We start from the raw sequence: 20732 nt of genomic DNA, 5'->3' as shown, positions 1-20732 counted from the left end.
AATTGTTTCTGCCCCACATAACTGCAGGTTTATTGTTATCAAATAGACTCCCTGTTTAATGAATAGTATGGCGGATGATCACTGAGATAATTCTGCTTTCAATGAAACACTCCTGTGATCCTCTATGCACCTATACACTTACCCTCTTCTGTCACACCTAAATGACTCTTTAGCAACAGTATCTGCACTGAAGTTTTGTCTATTAGGTAGGTATGTAATTTGACACAATACAAAATATGCAGGTGCACAGTAAATGATAAGGCAATTAAATCTAACAGTGGTTTTAAAACCTGCAGAAATCAGTCCTACAGTAAGTAGTTGATGCAGTCTGGGTTATCAACCAATAGCAATCCAATCGCTGTCTGACAGTATGACTTGTTCCCAGTTTAGTAAATCTCTTTCAAATCATGAGACAGGAATCTTTATGAATGACAGGTTTTATATACAATCAAAGTTTGTTTCATGCAGTGACAGCAACATGCTGATCCCAACAAATTCCAAAGGCTCTCGGATGAAAGGTTTCTTCTTCAACTCAATTTCATATTTTACTGTTTATGCTGACTGACGTATCTGTTTCTAAGCATGAATATCCCATATCTTCTAGTGCTATTCATATTAGTATTTGTTATACAGTAAACTATTTCAGATCAGAGTTATTACAACAGAATTTGATTCACTTTTACCACACAAGCACCAGTTTACAAACCTGTTTTTTTATTTCTCATTTTATTTTACAGTATGTCGTCACAGATAATCAGCATCCAATCATTACTTCTTGGTCTATTACCTGTCCTATATTAATTATTTCATATTAGATTTTCTTTATATTTTATTTATTATGATGAGTTATCACAATCAGTTATAATAAAATACCTTGTGATAAATGTGACCACATCACATTGTTGCTGAAAAATAAGATATAGGTGATAACTATCTTTAATAGATGTTTTAGGAAGATTTCACACAGAGTGATGTTATTAAATATGCCTCCTTATATTTGCAAGCCTTCCATTTTACAGGCAGAATTTGCTGCAGAGATACCATTTCCAACACAAACACTAGATAATACCAGTAAGAGAAGTGAGATTTATTCTGAAGAACATCTTTGTAATAAAAAAGGGTCTGGGACTCCAGGTCGACACCCAAAAGGTTGACACACCTTAGGTCAACACCAATTGGCCGACACACCTTAGGTCGACATGGACAAAAGGTCGACATGAGCAAGGTCGACATGGGAAAGGTCGACATGAGTTTTTTATGTTTTTTTATGTTTTTTTGTGTTGTTTTCTTCGTAGAGTGACCAGGAACCCCAATTAGTGCACCGCGTCCCCTCGCATGGCTCTCGCATTCGCTCGCCATGCTACGGGCAAGGTTACCGTTCCCAATCGTAGTCCACGTGGATCGTAAAGTATGAAAAAGTTTAAAACATGAAGGAAAAAAAATGAAACGCTCATGTCGACCTTTTCCCATGTTGACCTTTTTTCCATGTTGACCTTTTGCCCATGTTGACCTAAGGTGTGTCGACCAACTGGTGTAACTGGAGTCCGGATACCAATAAAAAAGCAGTCAGTCTTGAGACTACTTAACTGATTACTTGTCTTTTCAACACTAAATGGGATCCTGTCAAAATCCTGGCGGTCGGAAACCCAGCAGTTGAAATACCGATGCCGGGATCCAGACACTATTCTGATACCTGCGACGCAGGGTTAGGGTTAGGCTGCAGAGGAGGGTAGGTTAGGTTTAGGCTGCGATGTGGGGAAAGTAAGTATACTTACCTACCCCTGTTGGGATTCAGATCGACAGGATACCATGGTTGGTATTCTGATCGCCGGCACCCCGACTGCGGGCATTCCCTATCAAACCGCTCTTCATATATATAAGATAGATAGATAGATAGATAGATAGATAGATAGATAGATAGATAGATAGATAGATACGCTTTGTATAAAATCACATATTGTAACTTAATGTATGATATAATAGGATTTTAATACCTACCGGTAAATTCTTTTCTCTTAGTCCGTAGAGGATGCTGGGGATGCTTCAAGAACCATAGGGTATAGACGGGATCCGCAGGAGACATGGGCATTTTAAGGCTTTAAATGGGTGTGAACTGGCTCCTCCCTCTATGCCCCTCCTCCAGATTCCAATTATAGGAACTGTGCCCAGGGAGACGGACATTTTGAGGAAAAGGATTTATTGTTAAACTAAGGGTGAGATACATACCAGCCAGCTCACACCACAAACACGCCGTACAACATGGCATTAAACAGAATTCCAGTCAACGGCATGAACAAAATCAGCAACAGGCTGACCATAACTGAAACACAACCTTTGTGTAACACAAGCAATAACTATGAAACAAGTACTACAGATAGCGTCCGCACAGGGACGGGCGCCCAGCATCTTCTGCGGACTAAGAAAAAAGGATTTACCGGTAGGTATTAAAATCCTATTTTCTCATAAGTCCTAGAGGATGCTGGGGATGCTTCAAGAACCATGGGGTTTATACCAAAGCTCTAGAACGGGCGGGAGAGTGCGGATGACTCTGCAGCACCGATTGACCAAACAAGAGGTCCTCCTCAGCCAGGGTATTAAACTTGTAAAACTTCGCAAAAGTGTTTGATCCTGACCAAGTAGCAGCTCGGCAAAGCTGTAATGCCGAGAACCCTCGGGCAGCCGCCCAGGATGAGCCCACCTTTCTGGTAGAAGGGGCCTTCACCGATTTTGGTAACGCCAATCCTGCCGTAGAATGAGCCTGCTGAATTGTATTACAGATCCAGCGTGCAATAGTCTGCTTGGAAGCAGGAGCCCCAATCTTGTTGGGAGCCCATAGGACAAACAGAGCCCCTGTTTTCCTAATTTGAGCCGTTCTGGCAACATAGATATTCAAAGCTCTGACCACATCGAGAGACTTCGATTCTGCCAAGGTGTTAGTAGCCACTGGCACCACAATAGGCTGGTTTACGTGAAACGATGAAACCACTTTTGGCAGAAATTGCTGACGAGTTCTCAACTCCGCTCTATCAGCATGGAAGATTAAATAGGGGGGTTTTTTTAGACAAAGCCGCCAATTCAGATACCCGCCTTGCGGATGCCAAGTCCAACAACATGACTACTTTCCAAGTAAGGAATGTTAACTCAACCTTACGTAAAGGTTCAAGCCAATGAGATTGCAGGAACTGCAACACCACATTAAGATCCCATGGTGCCACTCTGGGCACAAAGGGTGGTTGGATGTGAAGCACGCCTTTCACGAAGGTCTGAACTTCTGGAAGGGAGGCCAACTCTTTCTGAACGAAAATTGATAAGGCCGAAATTTGTACTTTAATGGAGCCTAACTTTAGGCTCGCATCCACACCTGCTTGCAAAAAATGGAGCAAACGCCCCAGCTGAAAATCCTCCGTAGGAGCCTTCTTGGATTCACACCAAGACACATATTTCCTACAAATACGGGGGTAATGCTTTGCCGTTACTTCTTTTCTAGCCTGAAGAAGTGTGGGAATGACTTCACTGGGAATACCCTTTCAGGCTAGGATTTGGCGTTCAACCGCCATGCCGTCAAACGCAGCCGCCGTAAGTCTTGATACACACATGGTCCTTGTTGTAACAGGTCCTCTCATAGAGGAAGAGGCCAAGGATCTTCTATGAGCAACTCCTGAAGATCTGGATACCAGGCCCTCCTTGGCCAGTCTGGAACAATGAGTATCGCCTGAACCCTTGTTCTTCTTATGATCCTTATCACCTTTGGAATGAGTGGAAGTGGAGGGAACACATAGACCGACGGAAACACCCACGGTGTCACTAGGGTGTCCACCGCTATTGCTTGAGGGTCCCTCGACCTGGAACAATATCTCTGAAGTTTCTTGTTGAGGTGAGACGCCATCATGTCTATTTGAGGAATTCCCCAACGACTTGTCACTTCTGCAAAGACCTCTTGATGAAAACCCCACTCTCCTGGATGGAGATCATGTCTGCTGAGGAAGTCTGCTTCCCAGTTGTCCACTCCTGGAATGAAGATTGCTGACAGAGCGCTTGCATGTCTCTCCGCCCAGCGAAGAACTTTCGTGGCCTCCGCCATCGCCGCTCTGCTCTTTGTTCCGCCCTGGCGGTTTATGTACGCCACTGCTGTTATGTTGTCTGACTGAATCAAGATGGGCAGTCCGCAGAGAAGATGTTCCGCTTGCAGAAGGCCGTTGTAAATGGCCCTTAATTCCAGAATGTTTATGTGCCAACAAGCTTCCTGGCTTGACCATTTTCCCTGGAAATTTCTCCCCTGTGTGACAGCTATCCAGCCTCGGAGACTTGCATCGTGGTCACCAGGATCCAATCCTGAATCCCGAACCTACATCCCTTCAGAAGGTGAGAACTGTGCAGCCACCACAGAAGGGAGATCCTGGTCCTGGGAGATAGGATTATTTTCCGGTGCATGTCCAGATGAGACCCGGACCACTTGTCCAACAGGAACCACTGAAACACCCTGGCATGGAACCTTCCATATGGAATGGCCTCGTAGGCCGCCACCGACTTCCCCAGAAACCGAGTGCATTGAAGAATCGACACTCTTGACGGTTTCAGAATCTGTTTTACCATGTTCTGTATTTCCAGAGCCTTTTCCACTGGAAGAAAGACTCTCTGTAATTCTGTATCCAGAATCATACCCAGGAACGACAGCCATGTCGTCGGAACCAATTGTGATTTTGCCAAGTTTAGGAGCCAACCTTGTTGTTGCAGAATTGTCAGAGAGAGTGCAATGTTTTTCAGCAGTTGCTCCTTGGATCTCGCCTTTATGAGGAGGTCATCCAAGTACGGGATAATTGTGATTCCCTGCTTGCGCAGGGGAACCATCATTTCCTCCATAACCTTGGTGAAAATTCTCGGAGCTGTGGACAAACCAAACGGCAACGTCTGAAATTGGTAATGACAATCCTGAACCGCAAACCTCAGGTAAGCCTGATGTGGAGGATATATAGGAACGTGTAAGTAGGCATCCTTTATGTCGAGCGACACCATAAAATCCCCTTCCTCCAGACTGGAGATCACTGCTCGGAGAGATTCCATCTTGAATTTGAATTTTTTTTAGAAAGAAATTGAGGGATTTTAGGTTCAGAATCGGTCTGACTGAGCCATCCGGCTTTGGTACCACGAACAGACTCGAATAAAAACTCTCCCCCCGTTGCAACGGGGGTACCATGACAATGACTTGATTTTGACACAGCTTTAGTATCGCAGCGCATACCACCTCCCTTTCTGGAAGAGAAGCTGGCAAGGCTGATTTTAAAAATCAGTGAGGGGGCATGTCTTGAAACTCTAATTTGTACCCTTGGGTCACTATTTCTAATATCCAAGGATCCAGGGCCGAGCGAACCCAGACCTGAGTGAAGAGTTTGAGATGTGCCCCCACTGGTGCGGACTCCCGCAGAGGAGCCCCAGCGTCATGCGGTGGATTTGGTAGAAGACGGGGAGGACTTCTGTTCTTGGGAACTTTCCACAGCCTGTGACCTATTTTCCTTTCCTCTTCCTCTCGCAGCAAGGAAGGTGGAACCTTGTCCTTTTTTGTATTTATTGGGCCGAAAGGACTGCATCTGATAGTGGGGCGTTTTCCTTTGTTGCGCAGGAACATATGGTAAAAATGACGACTTACCCGCAGTAGCCGTAGATACCAGGTCAGTGAGGCCGTTACCAAACAAGACACTACTGTTAAACAGTAGAGACTCCATAGCCTTCTTCTAGTCAGCATCAGCATTCCATTGATGAATACACAATGTCCTTCTAGCCGAGACAGCCATGGCATAGGCCCTTAATCCCAAAAGGCCAATATCCCTTGCAGCTTCTTTTAAATATGCTGCAGCGCCCCTGATATGACCCAGAGTCAAAAGCACGTTATCCCTGTCCAGGGTATCTATCTCAGATGACAAGTTATCTGCCCATTTTTCAATAGCGCTACTCACCCATGCCGAAGCAACGGCAGGCCTGAGTAGTGAACCTGTAGGGACATAAATGGATTTTAGTGTATTTTCCTGCTTACGATCCGCAGGATCCTTTAGGGCTGCCGTGTCAGGAGACGAAAGCGCCACCTTCTTGGACAGACGCGATAGAGCTTTGTCCACTGTGGGGGTTGACTCCCACTTTTCCCTTTCCCCCCGAGGGGAACGGATATGCCACTGGGATTCTTTTGGGAACCTGCACTTCTTGTCAGGATTTTCCCAAGCCTTTTCAAAAAGAGCGTTCAGTTCATGAGAGGGAGGAAACGTTACTTCAGGTTTCTTTCCTTTATACATACAGATCCTAGTATCCGGAACAGCAGGGTCCTCCGTGATATGTAATATGTCTTTTATTGCCACAATCATGTACTGAATGCTCTTAGCCAGTTTACGATTTAATCTGGCATCACTATAGTCGACACTGGAGTCCGTGTCGGTATCTGTATCTGCTATCTGGGTAAATGCACGTTTCTGTGACCCCGAAGGGGTCTGAGCTTGTGAGAATGCATCTTCCATGGATTTCCGCCATCTCTGGTTCTTAGACTCTGATTTATCTAATCTCTTAGTTAACCGAGCCACATTTGCGTTCAAAACAGTAATCATATTTACCCATTCAGCATACAATGCCTCAGACCTGCTAGCGCTTTTATATATAGATAATAGCACCAAATCTACTGTACCCCCCCCCCCCCCGTTTTGCACCCTGTTACTTGTACAGCAGTGTGGAGGTCAAGGCCAGCGTCTCTGCAGCTCTGTGATGAGAAAATGGCACTGGTCAGGGCTCTGGGGACTAAGCCACGCCCCCTCACCGGCGCGCTTCAGTCCCGCTCAATTTAACATTTTTATACTGGCGGGGGTCTATATTGAGTGCCTAGGCACTTTGCATATACTTTTGCCAGTCCTTTCAGGTCTCCGTGCTGCCCAGGGCGCCCCCCCTGCGCTCTGCACCCTGTCAGTGCTGCAGTGTGATTGGGAGCATGGCGCGCAGCGCGTCCGCTGCGTGGTACCTCAGGACCTGAAGTCTTCTGCCGTCACTGAAGTCTTCTTTTCTTCTTTTACTCACCCGGCTTCTTTCTTCTGGCTCTGCAAGGGGGGGGGGTGACGGCGCGGCTCCGGGAACGAGCAGCTAGGCGCACCAAGTGATCGAACCCTCTGGAGCTAATGGTGTCCAGTAGCCTAAGAAGCAGAGCCTTTGAACTCACAGAAGTAGGTCTGCTTCTCTCCCCTCAGTCCCTCGAAGCAGGGAGCCTGTTGCCAGCAGTGCTCCCTGAACATAAAAAACCTAACATAAGTCTTTTTTCAGAGAAACTCAGTAGAGCTCCCCTGTTTGTGACCAGTCTCCCTGGACACAGAATCTAACTGGAGTCTGGAGGAGGGGCATAGAGGGAGGAGCCAGTTCACACCCATTTAAAGTCTTAAAGTGCCCATGTCTCCTGCGGATCCCGTCTATACCCCATGGTTTTTGAAGCATCCCCAGCATCCTCTAGGACGTATGAGAAATTATTTTGTTAAGATTATGCAACATAGGGGTATATTTACTAAAATTCGTATTTTTCAGAATGAGGTTAAAGATCTAACACGAATGACATCGAAAGTGTAAATTTGCAACTTTTTGAATTTATTACGACTAATTTACTAAGATGTCGTATTTTTCAATTTTGTTTTTTGCCATGTCGATATCATTCGTAGTTTTGTAAGGTAGAATGCGGCCGATTTAGTGGTTTTGCGGCCGTGTTATGAGGTTTTTTTACGACTGCGGGGTATATTTACTAAATTCGTATTTTTCAGAATGAGGTTAAAGATCTAACACGAATGACATCGAAAGTGTAAATTTGCAACTTTTTGAATTTATTACGACTAATTTACTAAGCTGTCGTATTTTTAAATTTCGTGTTTTGCCATGTCGATGTCATTCGTAGTTTTGTAAGGTAGAATGCGGCCGATTTAGTGGTTTTGCGGCCGTGTATGAGGTTTTTTTACGACTGCGTCACATTTTAGTCACGGCAGTGTTTGTCCATTCACGGCTGCGTTTTTTTCCTAAGTTTAGTTTTTGTCACTCGTCCGTGATTGGTTTGATTCGTGATGGAGGAGTGTCTGTGCACATTACTATAAAAACGCCCCTAACCGTCCGCTCCTCGTGGGTTTAGCTAGTGGAGAGGTGGGAGGAAGGTGTGTTAGGAGTTGGTGAGTTTTGTGGAGTTTTTGGAGGATTTGTAGCGGATTTTTGCAATTGTTGAGTGCTGTACTGTGTGTGTAAGTAGTCTTGTCATACTAGTTGTGTAGTTTGTCTACTTTTTTGTCCTTGTTTTTTTTTCAAGTCTATTGTCATTGCTTGTGAGTTAGTGAGTGTGTGTGTGTGTGTGTGTGTGTGTGTGTGTGTGTGTGTGTGTGTGTGTGTGTGTGTGTGTGTGTGTGTGTGTTGGGTGTGTGGTGTGTAGTGGTAGTGGAGGAGTGTGTTTTCTGTTTTTTTTTCTCTGTGTTATTTGTAGTTTGTCCTGATTATGTCCCAGTCAGAGGTGAGTGTGGTGGAGGAGGTGAGTGAGAGGGAGGAGGTGAGTGAGGTGGAGGAGGTTAGTGAGAGGGAGGAGGTGAGTGAGGTGGAGAGGCTAGTGAGGTGGAGGAGGTTAGTGAGGAGGAGGGGGTGGCTGCTGCTGCGTTCTCCAGTGATAGTGATGGTGTTGTGGCTCCGCAGCCACGGACTGGGCGCAATGTGAAATTCAGCTATTCAGAAAATATGGCTTTGGTGCGGGAGCTGATGAGGCATCATCGGCAGTTGTTTGGCCATGATGCTGCCAAGGTGTCCACACGTAGGAAGTCTGTTTTGTGGGGGAAGGTCATTGCGGCTGTGAATAGTGAGGGTGTGGTGAGGCGGACCAAGGACACGTGTCGCAAGCGCTTTTATGACATAAAGCGCCGTGTCAAGGCAAAGATGGCCAAGGAGGCCAAATCAGCCCGCCAAACCGGGGGTGGACACCCCTTCCGTGCATCTTATCGGGATTGGGAGGAGCCTGTGCGTTCACTTATTCCACCAGAAGTGGTTGGTGCGACTCATGTCAGGGATTCTGACCGGCCAAGGCAGGATGGTGAGTTGTTTTTATTAATTTAAAAGTGTAAACATCTGTGTGTTGTCCTTTGTTGTTTGTAATTTCATCCAGCTAATTGTGATTATCAGTTTGTTATTTGTTACAATGTGTTGGTGATGTCGTGCAGGCCTGGGCAACCTGTGGCTCTACAGGTGTTGGCAAACTACAAGTCCCATCATGCATTGCCTCAGTTTTGTTATTAGTGAATGCTACATCTGTTGCAGTGCATGCTGGTATGTGTAGTTTTACTACATCTTGAGAGGCCCAGGTTGTCCATGACTGATGTAGTGTTAATATTAATTTTTTAAAAATGTTTTGTTTTGGTTTGTTGTTTTAATCTGGTTGCCTTGGCCTTTTCCTTCCATTTGATATCAGTACTAAATCTTTCCAGGTGTATTTAAAAGAAGTGTGTTGAATATGTTGTTTGCATATTTTTAAAACAAATACCGGTAGATTTCTTTGGATTTATGTTTATTGTGTGTTGTTGTGGGTTGTCCTTTGTGGGGGTTTTTTTCTTGCATTGTTTTTTAATTAAAAACATTTTTCTGCAGATATTTGAGCCTAGTGTTGTATTTGTTGAATGAAAATTGGTACCTTAGCGTGCAATATTGTGGTTGTGTCAAGCTATGTTTTTAAAAAAAAAAAACATTATAATATTGTGCATTATTTGGCTTTGTGTATGGATTAATTAGTGAAATTGAATCTTATTTAAAGTATACACACCCAATGAAGTCACCCAGAAAAGCTTAAGCATCGATTAGTTTACTTATCATCAGGTTCCAGATGTTTACATCACAATCAGGAATTACAGAAAACAATGATAAATAAAAGTATGTTCATAAGGTAATTCTTCATATTTCTACAGTACGCCAGAGAAGCAGCACAGCCAGGCCACAGCCAACACTGCCAAGTGATGCAGATGGTGGAAATGCAGGTAAGAATTCACTGTAATCACATATTCAGCAAACACATAGAAGCACAAAATATTAATGTTTCTCTTATCACATAGGTTCTTCTTCTGCAAACCCCCCTCCACTAAGGCGCCCATCACAGGGCTCGGTGAGTGTGCCTAGGAGGCCAACCAAGAGACGTCGTCTTGAGGCTGAGTCTGCTGCTCCATCATCACCACCCCAACGGTGCATCTCCGCACTGTTGTCCCTGCCACCACAAGCAATTTTAGTGAGTCCACAAAGCGAGGATCCACAATCACCTCAGCTGTCTGGTGAGTAAACATAAAAGATAATTGTCACAAAAATTTAAAACAGTGTGGTCTATGAATTAACCTGGATAAGGTATAATGATTTGAAAAACCACTGATATGTGCAAGGTGATCAAGGCAGAAAAAAAAAAGATCCTAACAGTAAAAATTCAGAACGTCCCTGTTTGGCTTGTGCCTTTATCACCTTGCACATATCACTGGTTTTTCAAATCCTTAGGTCTTCTCTAGGTTAATTCATCTGCACCACTGTTTGTGTACTGGCAAAATTATTATATTTGTGTTAGTTCTTATTCCAGGCAATAATCACAAACAACAAGCACATGGTATTTTAGACATTTTTGAGGTTACATTTTCAGATGTGATGTTGCCCATAGCAACCATTTAATTTTCCCGAAAATTAAACAAGAAACAGCAACATAAATGTAATCTATAAGCCAATTGTTTGCCATGGCCAACATCACCATTTCTAAACATAGGCCACCTTAAGACATTTACATGGTTTTTTTAATAAAAATGTGTGCTTTATTTATTTGGAGTAATTTACCAACACAACACTGACTGCCTTGATCAATTTATGAGTGTGTACCAAAACACATTTAATGTATTGTGTGTGTTTAACAAAAGGAAGGGTCATACACAATCTGTAAATGCATTAATTTAAAATGGCGAAAGTTCTTCGTGTTTGCAAATTCATTATGGCTCAGAGTCCGACAATTCCCTAATTCATTTCTCAATTGAATATGGAAAGTCAAAAGGTAAGATTCCTAGGTAATTTTAGGCCACAATCTCTGTTACATTTTCAACATGAATATTATTAAGTAAGCCATGTTTAGGTCAAGCAAATAAATATTTTAAAAACTAAATAGTGGCTGTTATCAACCCCATACAGAACCACCCATCATGGTCGAGGACGCACAGCAGGAAAGTGACCAGCAGCCTACCTACACACTACACCTGCAGCCCATCGATCCTACCCAGCCAACCACGCAGCAGGACATAACACAAATACCCCAAACATCCCATAGCCTCCAATTGAGGCCAACACCACCCCAGCAACAAATGGCCCCTGAGTTTTGGAGCAGTTGGGCCACACAACAGGCACAACACTATGCCTGCCTGAACACCCACACCCAATACCTTGCCAGTCTGCCCCATCATCTTCCTCGCCTCAGTCGGAACTCAGGCAGACTGATAGTTCAGGTTGGCAGAATTGCCAATTCAATGGAGCAGATGAGGGCAGACAACAGTCAAATGCAAGCCAATTTGCTCAGAATCATGGATGAACAACAGCGGCAGCAACAAGCCCTCATACAAATTATCCAACACAACCAACTGGTAAACGAAAACCTCTCCAGAATTATTGCCAGCAACACTGCCACAAATACCCAACTGACTGCAAGCATACACAACCTCAGCCAAAGCATTAATGTGTTGGCATCCCAACAAATCAGCTCAAGCTCCGGAACTACTACACCAAGCCAGACCCCAGTTACCTCCCCTGTTAGACGCACCAGCAGAACACGGGCCAACGAACCTGGTCAATCCTCTGCACCCAGCACACACACAAAAAAATAATGAAGGATGCATCAAATGGTTGTAACAAAATAAAGTTTTTGGAATTGTTTCCCAAAAAATGCCTGTGTCCAAGCAAATCATTTTAAAACACGCAATATGTGTATGGTTTAATGTGCTAATGAGTGACACTGTAAGTTATTCAAATTACAGTATAACTGTAAAGAACAGTATAAATAACCAGGGACGTGCAGTCAGGGGAGGCAGGGGAGGCAGTGCCTCCCCTGTCATTAATGATTCAAATAATACAAAGAAGATACTTATGACACAGATTTTGTGTCATAAGTATATTTGTATTATTTTAATCATTTTTATCCTGTTAAAATCCGTGTTTCGGAGGCACCGCTCGCGGTGCCTCCCGCTGACAATGGAAAAGTGCCGGAAGCGGGGGGCGGGGCCAAACTGCAGGGAATAAAAGCCCATTGAAAAAAAGCCCTGCAAGCGGCACTGGTATAAGTGCCGCTTTGACAGGGGCGTGCTTTCAGCCCATAGGAAAGCACGCCCCTGTCACTGTGAAGGAGGTGATTGGGCAGTGGTGGATCCGGGGTGTGCACTGCTAAGCTGAGCTCCCGGTCCCCAGCCGTGCAGACAAGCTCCATCTGAGCGCCTGCTCTGCCTGCATGTGATGCTGGGGCACTGGGAGCTAAGCTCCCGGACCTCAACACCCTGCACCCGGTCCCCCTGTGTGCCGCACACTCGGATGCAGCGGGTCCGTCCTCCCCCCGCCGTCTCATTTCCCGGCTCCCTGACAGCGACTCAGCCGCTCTCCCGATGTGCCAGTGCCATCTGAACTCACTGCATGAGGATCTCTTACAGACCAGACGAGGAGAGAAGTCAAGAAGACTTCTTAGGGTTAGTACTGGGGTCAGGGGTGCAGCAGGGTCCATAGCGGAGGGAGACGGGGGTGGGGGGGGGGGGCGGATTTAAACAGGAAAATAAAGAAAATATACACTCTGGAGTGTCTGAATATATATATATATATATATATATATATATAAAATACAAAAATAAATAAATAAAATACAGTGCATATGGTGGGGGTTGGGGGCGGCACAGTAAATAACTTATTGAAGAAGGCTGGAGCACACTCAGGAACATACAAGATGGGGGCCCCCCACACTGCCCCAAACATTGGCCCCCAGTGTTTTATCACGACTGCTTCTGGGAGGAGGATCAGCTTTGCGGACGTGATGTACTACGCTGCAACGCTTCTGGTAAGGGGTGTGGTAGCAGGGTGCTGGTGGCAGCAGGTATGTGGTTGGTGGGTCATTTTTAATGGTTAAGGAAAATACAGATTTGGGGAACATTAAAAAACATATAAAAAAGGATTAGCACAATACAGAAGATGGGAGGGGAGACAGCACAATAAAGGAAATATAGATGAGGGAGCACTATACAGGACATTGGTGGAGCACATACAGTTATAGAAACATATAGACATAGAGGGGCGCAAACAGACATAACGTGCTACATACGGACATAGAGGAGCACAAACAAACAGACACATATGGACATACATGAGCACATACAGACATAGCGTGCCACATACGGACATAGAAGAGCACAAACAGACACATACGGACATACAGGAGCGCATACAGACATAGCTTGCCACATACAGACATACAGGATCGCATACAGACATAGCGTGACACATACGGACATACAGGAGCGCATACAGACATAGCGTGCCACATACGGACATACAGGAGCGCATACAGACATAGCGTGCCACATACGGACATACAGGAGCGCATACAGACATAGCGTGCCACATACGGACATACAGGAGCGCATACAGACATAGCGTGCCACATACAGACATACAGGAGCGCATACAGACATAGCGTGCCACATACGGACATACAGGAGCGCATACAGACATAGCGTGCCACATACGGACATACAGGAGCGCATACAGACATAGCGTGCCACATACGGACATAGAGGAGCACATACAGACATAGCGTGCCACATACGGACATAGAGGAGCACATACAGACATAGCGTGCCACATACGGACATAGAGGAGCACATACAGACATAGCGTGCCACATACGGACATACAGGAGCGCATACATACATAGCGTGCCACATACGGACATAGAGGAGCACATACAGACATAGCGTGCCACATACGGACATAGAGGAGCACATACAGACATAGCGTGCCACATACGGACATAGACACATATGGGCATAAAGGAGCACATATAGACATAGGCACATATAGACATAGTGTGCCACATCACATACGAACATAGAAGAGCACAAACAGACACATACGGACATAGAGGAGCACATACAGATATAGCGTGCCACATACGGACTTAAAGGAGCACAAACAGACCCATACGGACATACAGGAGCACATATGGATATAGGCACATACGGACATACAGGAGCACATATGGTTATAGGCACATACGGACATACAGGAGCACATATGGTTATAGGCACATACGGACATACAGGAGCACATATGGATATAGGCACATACGGACATACAGGAGCACATATGGTTATAGGCACATACGGACATACAGGAGCACATATGGATATAGGCACATACGGACATACAGGAGCACATACAGACATAGCGTGCCACAAACGGACGTAGAGGAGCACATACTGACAGCGTGCCACATATGGACATAGAGGAGCACAAACAGACATAGGCATATACGGACATACAGGAGCACATACGGACATATGCACATACAGACATAACGTGCTACATACGGACATAGAGGAGCACAAACAGACATAGGCACATACAGGAGCACATACGGACATAGGCACATACAAACATAGCGTGCCACCCTCTCCCTGGCGTCACGCTCTTCCTGTCACCCTCTCCCTGGCGTCACGCTCTTCCTGTTACCCTCTCCCTGGCGTCACCCACTCCCTGTCACCCACAGCTGTCACCCTCTCTCTGGCGTCACGCTCTCCCTGTCACCCACTGCTGGCTATTTTGTTGTCCAGAACTTCCATTAACTTAATAGTGCCACACCCACGGTGCTATAAAGTTAATGGAAGCCTTGGACAACAAAATTGCATTCATGTTCTCCTCCCACTCTCTCTCCAGTCCCAAACACAATTTTTTTCTTCTATAAAAATGTACAATATATTAGCCGCCTGCTCATCACATGTTTGATAAGCAGGCAGGCTGCGGGCATTGGTGGCGGCATCGGACTGAGATGCGAATTAGTGGTGGAAGGTCGGGGCAGATGATGGTGGGCGAGTTTGTAAGCCATTAGCGGTGGCAGGGGTAGCGGGCATCCGCTCAAGGGCAGTAGCGGGCTTTGGCGGTAGGGGTCATCGGCGGGATTCGGCGAACATTATGGCTGCAGTGCCTCACCAGCCACTGACCTCACCGCACGCCACTGTAAATAACAAACACTAACGCAACACAAAAAACATTTACACCTACAATACATTTTATAAAAGTGGTTAGGCAAGGTTATTTAAAACTAAATAATACTTACCGTTAAAATAACGCAGAATAACTTCTTGCCTTACCTGCCTCCCTACATCTGTACTCACACTGTCACCAGATGTTTCTAACTCACCTACTTGCTGGCTGTTTTCTTCATCACCAACATGTGGCAGATGTTGGCTCAAACACATATTATGAAGAAAACAGCAGCAGAACACAATCCTAGTCACCTTTGAGGGACTATACAACAAAAGCCCAGCAGATTTATCCAGACACCGAAACCTAGATTTCAGCACCCCAAAACATCTCTCTATCACATTCCGCGTAGACTTATGTGCATGATTGTAATTGTGTTCAGCAGGAGAATCAGGTTGGGACAATGGAGTAAGGAGCCAAGAGTAGCAGCCATAACCACCATCACCTGAAATACAGATATAGCCAACATTAGGACATGTTTATTATCAAAAAACACATACAAAAATCAGGAGTTTGAAGTTAACACACATACACACAACACACTTGGAACATACCCAGCAGCCAGCCATCAGGCATTTGTCCGTCCTCAAACTTATCGAAGAGTGATGACTGACTGAGGATGAAGGAGTCATTGCAGCCGCCAGGGTAACCTGCAACCACACTCATAATTTTGAGATTTGCATCACAAACCACCTGGACATTAGTGGATTGGCGAAAATGTCTATTGGTGAAAACATATTGCCTGCCCCTAGGTGGTCTCAGTTCAACGTGTGTGCAATCTATGGCACCCAGCACATTGGGCATGCCAGCAAGGTCATAGAAAGCTACCCTGACTGCATGCCACTGCGACTCCTGGGTAGGGAAGCAGATAGAGGCATCTATGTGTGGTTCCAAGACATCCAAAACCTGAGTGGACATTACAAAATATAAGGTAAGTGTCATGATCTGTAATCAATACAATACTGTGTTATAAGACATAACAGAAGCAACACTTAGACATAGACGTGTATGTATGTTTCAACTCACCTGATTTAAATATTTGGAAAAGGTGGGCTGGGAGATACCAATTATGTCGCCTGTCACAGCCTGGAAGCTCCCAGTAGTAATAAAGTGCAACACAGCCAGGAGTTTGTGCAGGCCTGAGACAGAGCGAGAGCGTGCTGTCTCAGGGTCTAGGTCCAGTTTGACAAGGTCATACAGACGGAAAATGTTGTTTCTATTTAGCCGAAACATCTGTATGACCCTATCATCAGACAATGCATTTAAGTTTAAACGACCCCTAAAAAAACGAGGCCTGCGCAGCCTCCGCGGCACCTGTACAACCTGCTGACCATGTTCACTTACCTGGCCCTGATTTCTTGTAGACTCATGGAGCAGTCTCAGGTATCCCCCAGCAAACAGAAAATCTGTAGTACACACAGCAGCAGCCATTTCAGAGTGAGAGTTGCTCAAAATGTGCCTGGGACCCTTTTATAGGGCCAAAAATTCAGGTGTGACTAATGTTTAATTGAATACACATGTAAACATGCTTATCAAAAGCAGGTCTACTTTTTTTTAGGACTTTTTTACGATTTGTATTTTTTCACGACCACAAATGCAATTTCACGGTACACATTACAAATACGAATGGTTAGTAAATGACCGTGAACCATACCTAAACAGCCGCGTTTGACCGAAGGTGTATTCATTCGTATTTTTTCACTTGAACTCCCCAAAAAATACGAATGCCCTCATCACTGCCGTGATTTGAGTTTAGTAAGTTCCCGAGATGACACTTTGAAGAAAAAACACCATCTCGGTCAAAATCGGGATCTTAGTAAATATACCCCAATGTATGTAAAAAAACAAAAGTGCACAGCTGGCTCCTCCCCCTTCACGAACCCCATCCCTCCAGTTTTAAAAATTGTGCTGAGGAGGTAGAAGCACATCTAATGGCTGAAAAAATGAAAGAAAGCAAGTGTTTTTCAGCAAAATACAGTAAATGCTCAGATTAAATTATGGGTACATAAAACGGGGGATAATATATATTTAGGACATCTTAGGATACTTAAAAAAAAATTCCCCGCAAAAAATAAAAATGACTCCTGCCTGTAAGGATAAAAAACTTATCCCACTCAAGAATCCCAAAATATCTGTCCCATAATTTGTACCCATGTAATTATTGGCCAATTAAAAATAATTTAACACTTCCAAGTACCTACTTAGTCATTAAGGGGGCTGTCCCTGGGGTTCTGAATGAAATCCCAACATTTTTACCTTAAAATAGGGATTTTCCCCAACTTTTCACCCCCTGAGGTGGTGAAAGAAAAATTGCAATGCAACCTATGGAGAATTAACGCTGGTGCATAATTAAATAGGTCCGTTTTTTTTTTATTTGCGATTGAAGCCTGTTTTTCATCTGAAAATGGGCTATCACTGCCAATTGAATATCCCCATAAAGCTGTCTTCTATGACACATGACACATGTAGGCTGACGGCAGTTTAACAGTTTGGCATATTTAAAGCATTGTGGAAGGGTAAGTATGGATTTGAGTTTACATTAGAGCAATCCTGTTTGGATTGTGATTAGTTTAAAACATACATTACCATGCTGGACAACGTTAGTTGACTAACTATACCGCAGATTATGGAACAAACAATCCTCTGGTGTTACACGGAATTTAGAATTGGAATACTTAGAAATCATGTTCAGACTCACATACTTAAATTCTGTAAAAAGTAAATTCACACAAATAATACTTATCATTTAGGTAAACATGCATTTATTACTTCAGTGATTCATCTGGTTTAAGCTGAATCTCTCAGTGTGTGGTTATGCATAATAGTTCAGTACTATATGCAGAAGTATCTGATTGAAACGTTTGAACCCAATCTCAATAAATATCAAAGTAATCAAAGTAATGGAACAATACCTAATCCTTGTTAGCATTCTAAAGCAGCGGTTCTCAAACTGTGGTTGTGACCCCAAAGTGGGTCCCGATCATCTCAGCATAGGGTCCAACTCCATGCTGCTGACCATCAGGCTAATGAGTCCTCTGGAGGATTTTGAAAATCAGTTGAATTGTCTGTTACTTCAGACTCCTCAGATTACTGGGGAGCAGCAGCTGGAAACTATAAGGGGGAAGGAGGGGAGCACTGAGCACAGACTTTATGAGATGTGTCTGGGGAACAGTGGGAACATTTATTGATAAAACACTTGCGGCCTCTCCCTATTCACCCTCTGCCACCCACCTGTCACCCTCTGCCATCCCCGTCAACCTGTGCCATCCTGTCACCCTCTACCACTCCCTTGTCCCCTTTCTGCCAACATTTCTCCCCACTGCCTCCCCATTACCTAATGCCTTCCTCTGCCTCTCCATAGACACTCTCTGCCATCCACCCCATCACCCACTGCATCTCATAAGTCACCCACTGTTTCACCTTAGTCACCCTCTGCCATCTACTACCTCCCTCTGCCATCCTGTCACCCACTGCCACCCTTTGCCTACTCCTGCCACCCTATGCCTACCCCTGTCACCCTATGCCTCCTTCTAGTCAATAATGGCCTCTCCCTAGTCACCCTCTGCCACCCCCTATCACTGTCTGCCTCTCCATTATAACTCTCTGTCTCCCCAGTCTCCCACTATCTCTTCCTGCCACCGTGTCAACCTCTGACACCCATTGCCTCTCCCTATCACCCACTGCTTCCCTCATAACCCTGTCACCCACTGCCTTTCCAAAGTCAACCTCTGTCTCGTTCTGTCATCCTTTTATCTCACTCTGATATCCCCCTGTCACCCTCTTTCCATCCCTAGTCACCCACTGCCATCCCCTTGTAACCCTCTCCCTCTCCATAGTGACCCACTGCCACCCATTGCCTCTACCTAGTAATCCACTGCCATCCCCATCACCCACTGTCTTCCCCTGTCAACCTATGTCTCCCCTGCCACCCACTGCCCATTACCCTATTCCTCCCTCTGCCTCTACCTAGTCACACTCTGCTATCCCCCTGTCACCCACTGCCACTTTCTGCCTACTCTGCCCCTTTTTGCCTCTCCTGTCATCCTATGCCATCATTCACACTATCAGTATTTACACAGACACCAATACCAGTTGAAATAAAGTGCGCTGACCTCTTTTCTCACACAAGAGTCATTCTTCCATTTCATAAATTGATGGGCCCCTAGTCCCTGCGGTGACCCTAGGCTTCACACTAGTCAGCCTTATGGATAATGTGGCCCTGTTTTCTCCTGTTGATTACAATTGCTCAGCACGTTCGGGAGCTGTGAGCTTTACTACATTATGTACCTCATTTCTGATTCTAACAAACAGGAAGGCATTCATATCCTTATAATTTCTCAGCTAAGGAGATTCTTTATGTAAATCATGCTGCTTTCACATCGCAAATGCCGGATCCTACCCGGTAAGAGAAACGTGTACTTACCGGGTGGGATCCGGCATTTGCGCTCCGTTGCTGGCTTTCCGACCCGGCAATATACCGGGTCGGTTGCCATAGCAGCGGAGGGCGCAGCAGCAGCAGGGGCGGGGGTGGATGCGGCGCCGGGAGATGAGCTCATCTCCTGCGCCGCCTCTGCCTATGCTGTGAATGGGAGCCGTGTCGCATCGGAACGGCTCCCATTCACACTGCACCTGACCCGATAATCAACCCGGTAATAACCCTTCTTTTTTACCGGATTGAATTACCGGGTCAGGCGACCCGCTAATTCACCAAAGGACCTTTCACATCGCACACGGACCCGTTTCGACACGGCAATATGCCGTGTCGATACCGGGTTTTTAGTGCGATGTGAAAGGGGTATCAATGTTCCAGGCAGAAAGGCTTATATACATTTTTGTTGCAATTTTAAAGATTTCTTCACATGTTTGCAGTGTTTATGATAAAGGCAATTTGTGTAGCACATTTACATTTTCATTCTGGCAGTACAATGCTTTGTACTGATCATTTTTAAGCACAGCATGTTGTGTTTTTCAAGTGTTTTCAGTGTTTAAATTCAATGGTAAAAATTGTACACAATACATTTTATTTATGTTAATATTAACAGATGTAAAAATATTTAATTCAAAGGCAAATATCACATGAATGAGCTCAGTTACCAGTTTGGATAACTTGCAGCTACTGTGTGTTCTGAAATCAGACTTTATCAACATCTCTCGTGAAAGTAGAAGTAAAAATAATACTTGTGAATTTCAACTGATGCTAATGTGCTACAGAATGAGGAGGATAATGTCTAAAATTCATATACAATATACTATAAATACAGCAGGTGTGAACAATATTATTGTGTACTTTTATAATAAGTTTTAGACACAAGTGAATAATCTGATACTATAATTAAAAAATGGACATATAAAATATAAAAGTTTCCTTGTGATAAGATGGCTACACTGTAGCCTTTTATATAATATAGTCAGAATCGGCTCCTTTAAGTAACGTAAAGTACAGTAGTTGTTTCTCACAT

The 20732-nt window shown here is 44.6% G+C and overlaps 1 protein-coding gene across 1 annotated transcript; it reads left to right on the top strand.

The window, feature by feature from the left end:
• The first annotated feature begins 2289 nt into the window (after window positions 1-2289).
• On the top strand, window positions 2290-11861 carry LOC135050218 (uncharacterized). The gene is made up of 4 exons (XM_063956488.1): window positions 2290-2437; window positions 9933-10001; window positions 10077-10289; window positions 11176-11861. The coding sequence occupies exons 1-4, from the start codon at window positions 2290-2292 to the stop codon at window positions 11859-11861; spliced, it is 1116 nt and encodes a 371-aa protein (XP_063812558.1).
• The last annotated feature ends 8871 nt before the right edge of the window (window positions 11862-20732 follow it).

The sequence above is a fragment of the Pseudophryne corroboree genome, chromosome 1, assembly GCF_028390025.1.
Source record: "Pseudophryne corroboree isolate aPseCor3 chromosome 1, aPseCor3.hap2, whole genome shotgun sequence".
Taxonomy (NCBI): Eukaryota; Metazoa; Chordata; class Amphibia; order Anura; family Myobatrachidae; genus Pseudophryne; species Pseudophryne corroboree.
This window is presented reverse-complemented; position numbering and strand designations above follow the sequence as displayed.

Bases quoted from the DNA above. Each gene is read 5' to 3' on its own strand.
- LOC135050218 (XM_063956488.1), top strand. From the start codon at position 2,290: ATGAACAAAATCAGCAACAGGCTGACCATAACTGAAACACAACCTTTG. The intron at 2,438-9,932 runs GTAGGTATTAAA...ATATTTCTACAG, and splicing joins TAAGAAAAAAGGATTTACCG to TACGCCAGAGAAGCAGCACA. The intron at 10,290-11,175 runs GTGAGTAAACAT...AACCCCATACAG, and splicing joins ACAATCACCTCAGCTGTCTG to AACCACCCATCATGGTCGAG.